At 36.0% G+C, this 13,530-nt stretch overlaps 1 protein-coding gene across 1 annotated transcript in view; it reads right to left on the reverse strand.

Annotated features, from left to right (window-relative positions):
• Positions 1 to 3,317: 3,317 nt before the first annotated feature.
• The window catches only part of TNFAIP3 (TNF alpha induced protein 3), a 53,536-nt gene continuing 43,323 nt past the window's right edge, over positions 3,318 to 13,530 (reverse strand). Inside the window, exons 7-9 of the mRNA XM_053710917.1 lie at positions 11,957 to 12,846; positions 8,833 to 9,053; positions 3,318 to 6,427 (exon numbers count right to left, since the gene is read on the reverse strand). Of these exons, the coding sequence (XP_053566892.1) occupies positions 6,167 to 6,427; positions 8,833 to 9,053; positions 11,957 to 12,846 (1,372 nt within the window). The 3' untranslated portion in view covers positions 3,318 to 6,166. The remainder of the gene's footprint in view (positions 6,428 to 8,832; positions 9,054 to 11,956; positions 12,847 to 13,530) is intronic.

Below are 13,530 nucleotides of genomic sequence, written 5' to 3' on the forward strand. Positions count from 1 at the left end.
AAAGTGTGCCTAGAAAAGCGGTAACAAATTAGGTAGATAGCCATAATCAACCCCCATCCTTCTCTGATTCATGTCATCCAAGGTTTGTTTTATTGCCTTGAGAATAAATGGTGTGAGTTGGGCATGAGAGAAGTATGAGACTTCTATCATCAAATTAGCTATTGACAGTTTCCATTCTTCTTGAACACTTTTGACCGCTGCTCCATAACCCTGTCCGCCTGCTCTGAGCAGGCGGACAGGAATCGCAACAATTCAACCCGATCGAGTACGATCGGGTTGATTAACACCCCCTGCTGGCGGCCCATTGGCCGCATGTCTGCAGGGGGCGGCGTTGCACCAGCAGCTCTTGTGAGCTGCTGGTTCAATGTTAAATGCGGAGAGCGTATTGCTCTCCGCATTCAGCGATGTCTTGCGGACCTGATCCGCACTGTCGGATCAGGTCTGCAAGACATTTCTTAAATATGCCTCCTAGTATCAATGGCACTAGGTTTCTCTAAAACATCACTGGGTGTTCCCCAAAAGGCCTGACACGTGTTGGTGGGGATGTGGTATGACTGGCTTTACAGCCCACATCTGTGGGTATTGTCTGCAAATTGTGGGTATTGTCTGCAAATAAGGTCCCTATGGAGTCATCTGTTCACGGTTTGATCTATTTGCTACCACTCTTAGGGATATTCCCACAGTAGGTCCGTTTCACCTCTGCCCACCAAATACTTGTGTATTTTACTTGTCGCTAGCAATTAATTTGACCTGCCTCACAGCTGGGGTGTTCACACATGTAAATTCTAGAAATTGTACTGTGACTTGGAGGAGCATGTGTTTCTTAGTAACAATAAAGCTAGTTTCTATGCGGATATGTTGGATCTATGGAAATCTAATTTTCTCCAATCTTTTTTTTTCTCTTTTGCCCTTCCCTTTCTGCCTGATGAGGTGTAGTAATATTCTCCTTCTCAAAAAGTTGGCGTGGAAATGCTATATGAGGAGGCTGCGTGTGGATATTTTTTTCCACCTCCAATCCCCTCTTTTTTTCCTAGGAACTGGACTCCATCTCTGACCTTTTTTGCACCTAATGGTGCACCTTGACACTCCAGATGTTTCAGAACAGCACAGCCACAACAAAGGATACTTTCCAACAAAGGCTATTTAGAGAATGAAGAAAATTAGATAATAGAAGTAAATTGGAAATATGTTTAAAAATGCATGCTCTATCTAAATCATGAATGAAAAAAAATTGGGTTTCATATACCTTCAAGATCTTTAGTAGCATTCAAGACTGAAATCATCAGTCCATGTCCTGTATGGTTATCATTCAAATTTTACTGACATTTATCAGGAGGTGCAGATGTGAGAGATGACCCTAGAGGTCCATAAATAGGAGCGCTATATAACATTTGTCAAGAAATCGTTACAGGTAAGAAACTGACACATTACTTCACCAGACATTGCTCCTCTTTTTTTGTTGGTGCCCCCCAGAAAGACTGTTCATAACATACTTTATATTCTTGCATGCATTTAATGTTACATATTACTTTAGCTAACGGCATGCTTTGAATTAATCTAATAGTAAACATTCAGCATTTTTATTTGCGCATGTACACACAAACATTCTAATACAGGTGCATCCTTAGGAGTATATTTGACAAGCAGCGGATGCTGCAATCTACCCCCGAAGTTTCAGGTCCACCTGAAACTTAAGAATACAGCTTAACAGCAATTAAAGGGGAAAAAAAGTAATTTTAAGAAAAGAAGATAAAATGTCTACAGCCTAAGAGTTTTTTTCTTAATATGTGGGCAACAAATATGTTTAAAAAATAATTTTCCTTTTTCAGGGAAGGTTACAAATATATGACGAGAAAGTGGACTTGAAATATCATAGACTATGAGACAATTGGTCGAGTAATTAAAGCAGAAAATTTGAGATTTACGAAAGGGCTTTTTATTAGTGATGAAAAATATAGTTTGAAGTGGTTGATGGCTTACTTGCTGTAAAGTAGCATGTAGTTATGAAGGTATTTCCTCATTTATTTATTTTTCTCAGCTATGCAAGAGCATTTCTGTCAGTAGCCATTTTGAACACCTCACAAGAAGCACATAGAAGGGTCAGGAGTGGCTACAACAGCCTTGTTATGGTTAATGAACAATTTCTTTCTGAACTCACCAGCACAAAACAGGAAGAAGAAATTGGTCAGAGAAGGAATCCCTTTTTTTGTTTTAATTTGCTCACTTATTTTGATGTAGCTTTTCAGTGTATTTTGCTTGCGGTTATTTAATAATGAGGAAAAGCTAATAAATGGGGTCAGACTGTATTACAGAACAGTGTCTTGTACAGAAGCGCACGCACAATCACGTGGAGGTCAATATTACTCAATGTGGTATCAATTATTCTCAGAACTTGAAATGCACACTGCTGACTTATCAAGGCTAACCATGCTACATATATGTCCCTAACTGACTTTAACTGATAACAACTGCAAAACAAGGCATTTGATATTGACATTAAGACCATGGCTAGCCTTGTTGTATACAGACTAAAGCCCAAATTGGCTCCTCCAAATATGGGAAGTAGCGTGTAGAATTTGGCTATTAAAAAACAATTGCAGCAAACATGATTTATTTATTTTCAAAATATTTAGACTTGGCTGATCTTTTATTCTACAGCAAGAAAACAGAAGTGTCTTGTAATTACTGTTTTTTTTAAAGAAGTGTTAAATTGTTTATAGCGGTTATTGCCTTTATCTCTACATTCTGTTTACATCGTTAACAGGTAAGAGCAGTGATTGGCTAATCTTGGCACTCGAGACGTTTTAAACCTACATTTCCCATGATGCTTAGGAATTTCCCATGATGCTCCCAGGGTGCCAAGGTTAGCCATCACTGAGTTTGGGGGTTGGTCTGAGTAATTTTCAGTTTGTTTATACATTTGAACATAAAATATCTTTAAAATGAATGTTTGATTTTAACTGTAGAATGAGGACCCTTCGTCTACTCCATTATTTCTGAAAATCACTATGGAATATTTTTGAAAACGTAAGGGTTTTAGCACATAATTTTGGAAACAGGAACATAACAAATACAGCTCAATCTTTCCATTGCAACAACTAAGGCCTAGTTTCCATTGAGGTGGTAAAGTTTGGAAACTAGTGGTAAAAACATTTATCTCCATTAAAGTCTATGAATAATTTTTATTTTACCACCAGTTTCCAAACTTTAGCACCTCAATGGAACTAGGCCTTTAGTTTCTTAAGAGTTGAACACACCTCACACTTAGAAGTATTGTCCCTCAATGCTTTTCTTGTGTCACGAACAGAAACATTAAATACTTAATAAATAATTTATTAAAAGTGAAATAAAGGTGCAAATATAAAGTTTATGTTTTGGTAAATTAAATACGTTTAAAGTAATATTTGTTTTCACATTTTTGAATCTGACAAAAAAAAAAAACTTTTACAGAAAATTAACAAAATTACATACACAAGAGGAAAAACAAAAATATCTGTTTTCATCATACAGGTGATACACATCTGTTTACTATATACTAGACCACCATAAAGGCGGATTTGTCAGTAAAATCTTCACAATTATGTGGATTAGAACAAAATTATTGTAGAACAATCATATAGGCTACAAATGCACACAGATTAGTTTCTGGCCAATAAGGAGTTCTTTCAGAAATCAAAATATTCAGGTTTACAGTTTACATTTCTCAGTAATTCATAGAGATTGGCGGATATCTATATTTTTATATTTAAACGCTAGAACAATATTCCCTTTCTATAGAAAGAATCTTAATTTTCAAATTATTCCCATAGACTTCAGATTCAGTGTTGAATTTCTATATATTAGGATATTATTGCTATTCGAAATCAAATTTGAAATAAAAAAAATGTTACATTTGTTAAAATTAGCAGTTGTTTGCAAATACATTGACAAAATGTTCAGCAAACATTCAACACAAATGTGGCCAGTGTTTGTTATTTTAATAAATGTGCCAAAACATTTGCCCATTCCTAGCAATAGATATAAAGAAATAAGCATGATTATCAATTGAGTGATTCTGGCCTAGATGTAATAAAATTTGCGATGCAATATAAAAAAAAAGACATTTACTAAACAAGAATAAAACACAATATACCAGGCGATTACAAGAGACAACAGCAATAACAAATAATCACCAGGGATGTAAACAAAAGAAAACGGTATACCAAGCATATGATTTCCAGTTGTTTATTAACCCCTTACGGACCAGCGACGTACCATGTAAGTCGCTGGTCTTTCTATGGGGATTGCATTTTCAATAGCGGAGTTGCCGCCAGTGATGAGACTGCGCTATTTCCGGGGGGGCCAGCAGAAAGGAGGGAGGGTATAATAGTGCAGTCCCTCCTCTCGCGGCAGGACCCACGCTATTAGAACCAAGAAAACCCTTAATGACCAGTGAGGTACAGGGTACGTTGTGGTCGTTAAGGGGTTAAATAGCTCTATATTTACTGAAGTGACGAACAGAGTGAGTGCAAGAGACTTTCCCAGAGCAGTAGTGTTTAACTATTCCTTCCCGGCCTCTATGGTTTTCCTGTTTCTACTGCGGGTATTTAAAATGGGATACATAGTGTAACCCTCAAATTGATTCATTAATTTCCAATTTGTTAAAAAAACAAACAAAAAAAAACAGGGCTGAACCTATATTATTCCAAAAAGCTGCTTCCCATACAATGTAAGCAAGCTTTATTGTAAACAGCGTCTCACAAGGGACCGCTAGCTTTTCAGTGGCAGCATTCAGTTACTTAGTTTCATCTAACAATAAAAGATAATTTGGCTTATATTTAAATTCAAGCTCATATGCAAACTGTTAAAGCAAGTTGAATATTAGTATGCTCTACAGAAGCAATGGGCTTTTCCCATACGCTCAATGCTGTGAAAAAATAGAAGATGCACAAAGTGGCATCTAATATCCGACTACTTGCTAACAAAGGAAGACCTTTTTTACCATTAAAAAAAAATTGTAAGTGCAAAAAAATCAACAATGAAATGGAGCTGCATAATGTACTCATTTCTCTTAAAGGGACAGTAAAGTCAAAATTAAACTTAAATGTATTGGATAGAGCATGACATCTATTACAAATGTTGCTTAGTTCTCTTGCTATCCTTTGTTAAATAGTAATCCTGGATGAGCTCAGGAGTGTGCACATGTTTTTAGCCATCTGACAGTGTTTGCAGCATTGTTTATAGCAATGTTGTCCATATTTGCAAACACTGCTGCCATAGACTGCTATAGACACGTGCACACGCCTGAGCTTCTATCAGCCTGCGTAGATTTAGTGTTCAACAAAGCACATTTAACAATAGAAATACATTGAAAATTTGTTTAAAATTGCATGCTCTATCTGAATCAAAGTTTAATTTTGACTTGACTGTCCCATTAATGATAAATGTAGCAAATTCCCCTAATTAAAGGGATAGAAAGGTCAAAATTGAAATGCACGTGGATGCATTTTATATTTTAAAAAAGCATTTTTGCAATATAATTCCATTAGCAAAAATGCTTCTTATAAAAATTATTACACAAGCATTCAAACCGCAAACCTCCTCAGAGTCAATGGCTTGCTTGACACAAAATCTTCATTGATACAACACACGTGGCGTTTGTTCGTCTGTTGCTTTATTCACACATAGCATATCTACAAAACACTAATATCTTTTACTAGAAACATTTCTGCTAATGAAAGTATTTAAAAACGGAAATGAATTCATGCTCATTTCAATTTTGACCTTTTCATCCCTTTTAGCTATTTAGAACTAGTAAATTTTCTTTTTCTTGTATCCCGTTAAGATTCACAAATCTGATGAATCTGACACAGTAGCAGCACACATTTACAAAGCTTTATTGCATCTAGGCCTTCGTCTTTCGCTATGGATCTAATATTAGAATGTATTTAAGTTTATTCTTAGTCTAGAAAGATATTTCAAAAGACTGTCAATGTCTTCATATTATATATATTTTATACAATTATGTATTGCATAAACAGAAACCGTATAAATATACATTACATATTAGTTGAATATATTTAAAATTTATTTACATACTAATATTTAATATTAAAAAAATAAAGTGTTTTTGAGGATAGCACCATTTTTGTGGAACTCTGTCCTTTTAAGCTCTCTTTTTTTCCCTCTAGCCATACATTTGTTTGAACTTGTAGCATTCGTTGCAGAAGCCTTTGCAGCGGTTGTTGCCGTAGTGATCACAGCCTGGTGCCAGGCAACGCTGCTTGGGAAGCTCGTCTCCTGTTGCTCTCTGATGCACAGCTCTCTGTTTGTGCAGTTCACACAGATCATCATTACGTGATACAACTGTGTTGTTGCATAGAGTCCTGGCACATTTCCTTATTTGAGATCCAGAGTTACTGTGTTTTGCCGTCCTATGTTCTGATCTCTAAAAATAATAATTAAAAAAAAATATGTATTTTTCCTTGACTACAAAGTTTCCACTTTATTAAATTAATAATAAAAAATATTCTCAAAATATCAGAGAATACCCTACATGGCCCAGGATTTTTGTTCTGTTATAGCTATCAAGTAGTATGAAAGAAAAATGTAATATACATATCCTGGGTAAAGCTTAAAAGGGACAGTCTACTCCAAAATTGTTATTGTTTAAAAAGCTAGATAATGCCTTTACTACCCAATTCCCCAGCCTTGCACAATTAACATTGTTATATTAATATACTTTATAACCTTTAAACTTCTAAATTTCTGCCTGTTTCTAAGCCCCTGCAGGCTACCATTATCGAAGTGCATTTTTATAGCTTTTCACAGCAAGACACTGCTAGTTCATGTGTGCCACATAGATAACATTGTGCTCACTCCATTGGAGTGATTCATGAGTCAACACTGATTGGCTAATATGCAAGTCTGTAGATAGCACTGAGATAAGGGGCAGTCTGCAGAGGCTCAGATGCAATTTAATCACAGAGGTAAAACGTATATTAATATAACCGTTTTGGTTATGCAAAACTGGGGAATGGGTAATAAAGGAATTATCTATCTTTTTAAACAATACAAATTTTGGAGTAGACTGTCCCTTTAAAGGGATAATGTAGTCATGTAAACATGGACATTTTAAAATGTATTTCTGTTGTTGAAAACTCATGTTCCTGTCTGGAATAAACCAGTAAATAAACTAGTATTTTTTGTGAGGCTTGAAGGGGTCTGAAGCTCTCCACAAACAGAGCTGTGGCAATACTGCACTCTCATATGCATAACTAAAGCATTGAGAACAAAGTCCTTTTAAATTCAGTATTTTGAAAAGTTTCTGTATGGTTCAATTAACTATGTTTCCTTAAAGAGACCGTAAAGTAAAAAAAATGAAAGTTACTTTCATGATACAGAGACTTTTAAGGGACTTTCCAATTTACTTTCACTATCAAAGGGAGCTCAGTATTTTTATATGCACACTATCTGAGGCACCAGCTACTACTGAGATTGGGTGATGGCTAACACACGAACTGATGGTAAACGTAATCGTTTTAAGTTGCAATATTTATATTCATAAAGTAAAACATAGGCACTTTCATTCATGAAAGGCTTTGTAAATGCTTTTTTTTTTTTTTTTTATAATAACTACCCTTTCATCTTTCTATTTCTTACTTCAGTGACGATTCAGGCTGTAGCCAATCGTGTCGCGCCCCCTTTGGCGTCCAAAACCAGGGGCGTTATTATTTACTTGCTGGATGCAAATGGGGGCAAGATACAATTGGCTACAGCCTGAATCATCACTAAAGTAAGAAATAGAGTATATGTTAAGGGCGGAGGAACGGCAGAATATTTGAAAACATGAAACGGTAATTTATTTAATTTTTTTTTAAAAAAAAGCATTTATAAAGCCATTCATGAATGAAAGTGCCAATGTTTTACTTTATGATTATAAATATTGTAACTATAAACAATTACGTTTACCATCACTTTAAGGATATTTTAAAAAAAATTAAAAGAAAATCTATTCATTTTAAATACAGAGTAAGTGCTATTACATTGTGTCTTTATTATGCATTTGTTGATTATGCAATTTTACTGTATTTAATTGTCTTTTAACATAGCTCTACAGCAAAGCATCACATATTTATCGCTTTAATAAATAGAGCCATATGTGTCTCTGTGTGTTGTTCATGATTCAGGCAGAGCATACCATTTTAAAAAAAGTTTCCAATTTACTTCTATTTTTAAATTTGCTTTGTTCCCATGATATTCTGTATTGAAGAGATACCTAGGTAGGTGCCTGGAGCACCACATAGCAGGAAATAGTGCTGCCATCTAGTGCTCTTACAAATGGATAACATACTTGTAAAACTTCTGCCATATAGTGCTCCAGAAATGGTCCGACTCCTAAGCATAAGTCCCTGATTTTCAACATACTAGACATACTTAACAAGTGCATAATAAAAAGACAATGCAATAGCACCTACTCTGAATTTCAAATAAGCAGTAGATCTTGTTTCTGACAAATTAATTTTTTCTCCCATTTTCCGGCCCCCTGAATCATGTGACCGCTATCAGCCAATCATAGACTAGTATACATATACCCTGTGAGCTTGTGCACATGCTCAGTAGGATCTTTTTCCCAGAAAATGTGCATATAAAAAGACTGTGCAACATTTGATAATGGAAGTAAATTGGAAAGTGTCTTAAAACTGCTGCTCTTTCGGAATCATAAAAGATTATTTTGACTTTGGTGTCCCTTTAATCATAAAAGAAAACTTTTGGGTTTCATATCCCTTTAAAATTTGACCTTCTCCCTATGTAAAGATTATGTATGCCCTGTAATAGCGGAAAATAACCTACCTCTGTTTGTCTGAGCATTTGTGCTTCTGGCTGTCTTGCTTCTTCATATCTTTGGTTTTGTGCTGCAATAAAGCATTTTTGGCAATATCCTTCCAGGAGCGTACTCCCGAGAGTGCTGCACTCTCGCCCTAAACAACGTGACATGTTCTTAAAAGCTGCAGCACTGGAGTTGCTTTGTCCATGGACAGGCAAGGCATTCTGGCATCTCCTGGAATTCATTTCTAGAGAACAAATACAAATGCTTAAAGGAATGTTCATTCTACAATGCATTCTGTATTAAGTAAATCATTTTCTTTTCGAAGAGTTAAAAAGCCTAGACCAGTGATTCTAAAGCAAAATATCAGGATACACTGGGGTTACACTACTTAGCTGCTTGTGTCACACAGAAATAGAGATGGGATTGAAAACTACTGCTTGAAAATAAACACAACAAATTGTTTAGTGACCCACACAGTAAAACATTGTCTTTACGGAGCACAAGGGGCCTACAAAATGGGCCATGGTGTACTCTCAAATGACCCTTTAATCAACGGAACATTTACGATGACAGCCAGAGAGATGGTACCTTGTGAAGTTTTGAAATAAGTGGTCAAAGGGTTTTAATAATGGCACTTAAATTCTGGGCAATCAAGGGGTTAAAATCACTGATGTGTGTTGGTCAGTAAAGGCATTAAATTACTGCTGAGTATTCTAAGCAATCACAGAAACAGGTGATTTAACCAGTTGATTGCTCAATGATGTTTTGGGCAATCAAGAGTTAAATCCTCACTGAATCTACGACACTAGAAATCAAGACTACAAATGACCCATGCCTTTATGCTTCTGGCATTCAAGGGGTAAAATCACAGTTTTGTGTTTATAGTGCTTAAACCCCCTTAATTCTCCTGCGTGTTATGGGAAACTAAACTGGTAAATTCATGTATGCGTAAACAAATTCAAAAGTCAAAGTTGGAAATGCACACACGTCAATATAAAGCATATTGCATAAAAAAGTAGCGTCATACTTTATTAAAACTAAGAGTTACTTTAGCCACCCCCAAAGTGCCAATCTGATTGGTACACTATCATGAGCATAATCAACACCTTTATAAACACACTTTATGTACTAAATAGTATGTTGTGTTTTTGATTTATACCCCTTTACATTTTAAATATAACCCCTTATGAATAAACTAAAAATTTTGGGCAGTCTACCAGATTGTGAATAAACCTGTCAGGTCCTAATTCATAATACATAGTGTATTGTTATGTGAAATTCAAATGTAAGGGATATCCAGCATAAAAAAACAACAACTAGGAACTAATGACTTAAGGGAAAAAAATTAAACATTGTATGTGAACTAAAAAAATTGCTTTTTTAATTTTGTTAACGATAGCCTTTCTACATTAAATATAAATAGAAAAGATAGGTGTGATGAAACAGCACACCTGAAGTAGCGCTAATCTTTGTTAAAAAATATTTCAAGAATGAAATGAATCACAAATGGTTAATTAGTTACAGAAATAGCTCAATAAATGTTCACATATGTTAATAAATCATCTCCATCCATAAAGGCATATAAACATGAAAGGTATCCAAGTCCATATATGTGACTAATATTTATACACACAAAAAAGTCCAGCTGCTCCACTGAAACAGGTGAATCCACAGACCTTGATTGAAAGAAAACGATCTAAAAAGATAGAGGAGAGGAGCGCAGACTCAAATGTAGGGTGTAACAAAATTTAATGACAGTAAAAAAGACAAGTGGCAACTCACAAAATATAAAATTTAAAATGGCATGTAGTGTAACATTAACACTTAGCAACTTATCCCCTCTTCGAGTGTGTCCAGGAAGGAGTTCCAGGAAAGGACAAGGCAGACGTGTATCCACATTCAATCCAAGGAGGAAACAAACAGACAGCCGGCGTGCGTTTCCAAACAGTGCCAGAAACCAGGCTGGCAGCAAGTACAATGTCCGTTTGAAAGGTAACGCTACTCCAGTTACCTTTCAAACGGACATTGTACTTGCTGCCAGCCTGGTTTCTGGCACTGTTTGGGAACGCACGTCGGCTGTCTGTTTGTTTCCTCCTTGGATTGAATGTGGATACACGTCTGCCTTGTCCTTTCCTGGAACTCCTTCCTGGACACACTCGAAGAGGGGATAAGTTGCTAAGTGTTAATGTTACACTACATGCCATTTTAAATTTTATATTTTGTGAGTTGCCACTTGTCTTTTTTTACTGTCATTAAATTTTGTTACACCCTACATTTGAGTCTGCGCTCCTCTCCTCTATCTTTTTAGATCGTTTTCATTAAATATAAATACATTTAAACAGAAACTAAGTAGAAAGAAAGTTATTTATCATTGTACTATAATTACATATATATGTGGTTAATTGTGGAGTCTAATATAGTTTATTACAGAAAAACAGCTTAAAGGGACACTGAACCCAAAAAATTTCTTCCGTGATTCAGATAGAGCATGCAATTTTACGCAACTTTCTAATTTACTCCTATTATCAATTTGTCTTCGTTCTCTTGCAATCTTTATTTGAAAAAGAAGGCATCTAAGGTTTTTTTTTTTGTTTCAGGACTCTGGACAGCATTTTTTTTTATTGGTTGATGAATTTATCCACCAATCTGCAAGAACAACCCAGGTTGATCACCAAAAATGGTCCGGCATCTAAACTTACATTCTTGCATTTTAAATAAAGATGCCAAGAGAATGAAGAAAATTTGATAATAGGAGTAAATTAGAAAGTTGCTTAAAATGTCATGCTCTATCTGAATCACAAAAGAAAAAATTTGGGTTCAGTGTCCCTTTAAAGTGGAAGGTTCGTATTCCTGCTTTACTGGTACACTATGACATACACTACAAGGAAAGTAGCATTATCTTTTACTTTTTTTTTTTTAATTTACCTTTTACACTATAACATATGTCAAAAAATTCTAATTATTTTGACAAAAGGGAAAGTATGAACCCAGCAAGCTAAAATAGTCTTCTCTTAAATAAAAACTGGGGCAAAAGTTATCCTGTCTTTTTATGTTATCTCCTAGTAGAAATTGCTCTACGGAACTGCTAGAATTTACAATGGAGACGTTTGTTATTCTTTAAACATTTATTCAGTGAACATAACTTACCACTGTTTTCTCGAAACTCAAAATAACATAAAGTGCAAAATCCTTCGTTTTTTAGTGTCCCAAAAAAAGGACAACCAGATTTTCGACACTTTTGGTTAACAGTCCTCTGCTCCGCATTGCTAGCAGCCAAGGATTGTGAGACATTAGTTGACTCCCAGTACACACTATTGGCTGCCTCGTGGCCTGACAGATTAACTAAACTCCTTGATAAGTTAGCGGGATCAGAAATAGACCTCTGATAGACCACTGGTGGGAAACTTGAGCTGGTGGTCCGTTCTGTAGTCCTTTTGAAACATGAACTGCAAATGCCATTAAAAGTCCTTGTGGTGTCCTGTAAACAAACATTACACCTCATAATGTCTACATTTCTTTTCCTTTCCCCAGTATTGTATGGTGAAAGTTGTTTGGCATTGTGGCAACGCTCACACAACCCATGGAGTTCTACATTTAATGTAAACGGACAGTCAGGTGTTTTACATTTCATTGCAGTGGTTTCACTGTAAAGAAAAAGGCTGGGTGCAGTGGGAAGCGGAGAGATACCACCTGACTCCCCAGACGTTTGTATTGAAGGAACAATAGACTCTGCTGTGCGCACAACCATTTCAGTCTTACGCGTTTGCCTCTTAGGTCTATTCTCCCTTTGTTTCTTTTCGAAACACTCATGGCAGTAAGGCTTGGTGCTGACGGACATGTAGAAAGGACAATTCGGAGTTTCACACTTTACCTCGACCAGAGAAAGCTGAGACAGAGACATCTCAAGACGGATTTTATTTCCAGTTCCTCTGGTGCTTTGTTCTGAGCTTTCTTGCCATTTCTTGTATTCATGTTCTACTAGCTGAAGGTAATCTTCCACTAAATTTATTTCTTTAGGCAAATTGCCTTCATCTAACCTGCAGACCAAAAAAAAAAAAAAAAAGATGCAGTCACAAAATGTTCAAATGCGAATTCATTTTAAAATGTAATAGATCTGCACGTTTGCCGATTTTTTTTTACCTTTCTTATCAATTAATGTAACTTCCTATAGTCTCTAGATCAGAATCTCTCACAAGTTTAACTAAACATGGCAAAGGGATGTAATAACATTAATGAATCACTGCAAAAAATTCTATTTCATTTGCATAATTTAACTGTAGACTAATCTCTTTGCACAACTTCATAAGACCCCTACCTCAAAGCACTTTCTTAACAGGTGTTTTTGGTAAAACAGTCAGAGGTTGTATTGCCAATGCCAGTTTACTTTATGGGATCTTGCTGTAAGGGTGATCAGCCGTGGCCCTCCAGAGGTTTTGGAACTACATTTCCCATGATGCTCATCCAGCATTTCAGCTGGGCAATACTGTGTTCTGTCAAGAACTACAATTCCTCGAAAACTCCAATCTGACGCCACTTCCGGTGACTCTTCTATCTTAAGATCTGTTTTGCCTCTGTCTGGGGGACGCACCGCCGATCTTTTGGCATACACCCCAAGAAAACCTTTGTAAACGAGGTTTAAAAGGGGGACTTTACCCCCCTTGAACCCCCCTAGGCAGGTGCAAAATAGAGCCCATCTGATTGGTTGTGAATTCTGTCACTCA

This window comes from Bombina bombina, chromosome 4 (genome assembly GCF_027579735.1).
Source record: "Bombina bombina isolate aBomBom1 chromosome 4, aBomBom1.pri, whole genome shotgun sequence".
Lineage (NCBI taxonomy): Eukaryota > Metazoa > Chordata > Amphibia > Anura > Bombinatoridae > Bombina > Bombina bombina.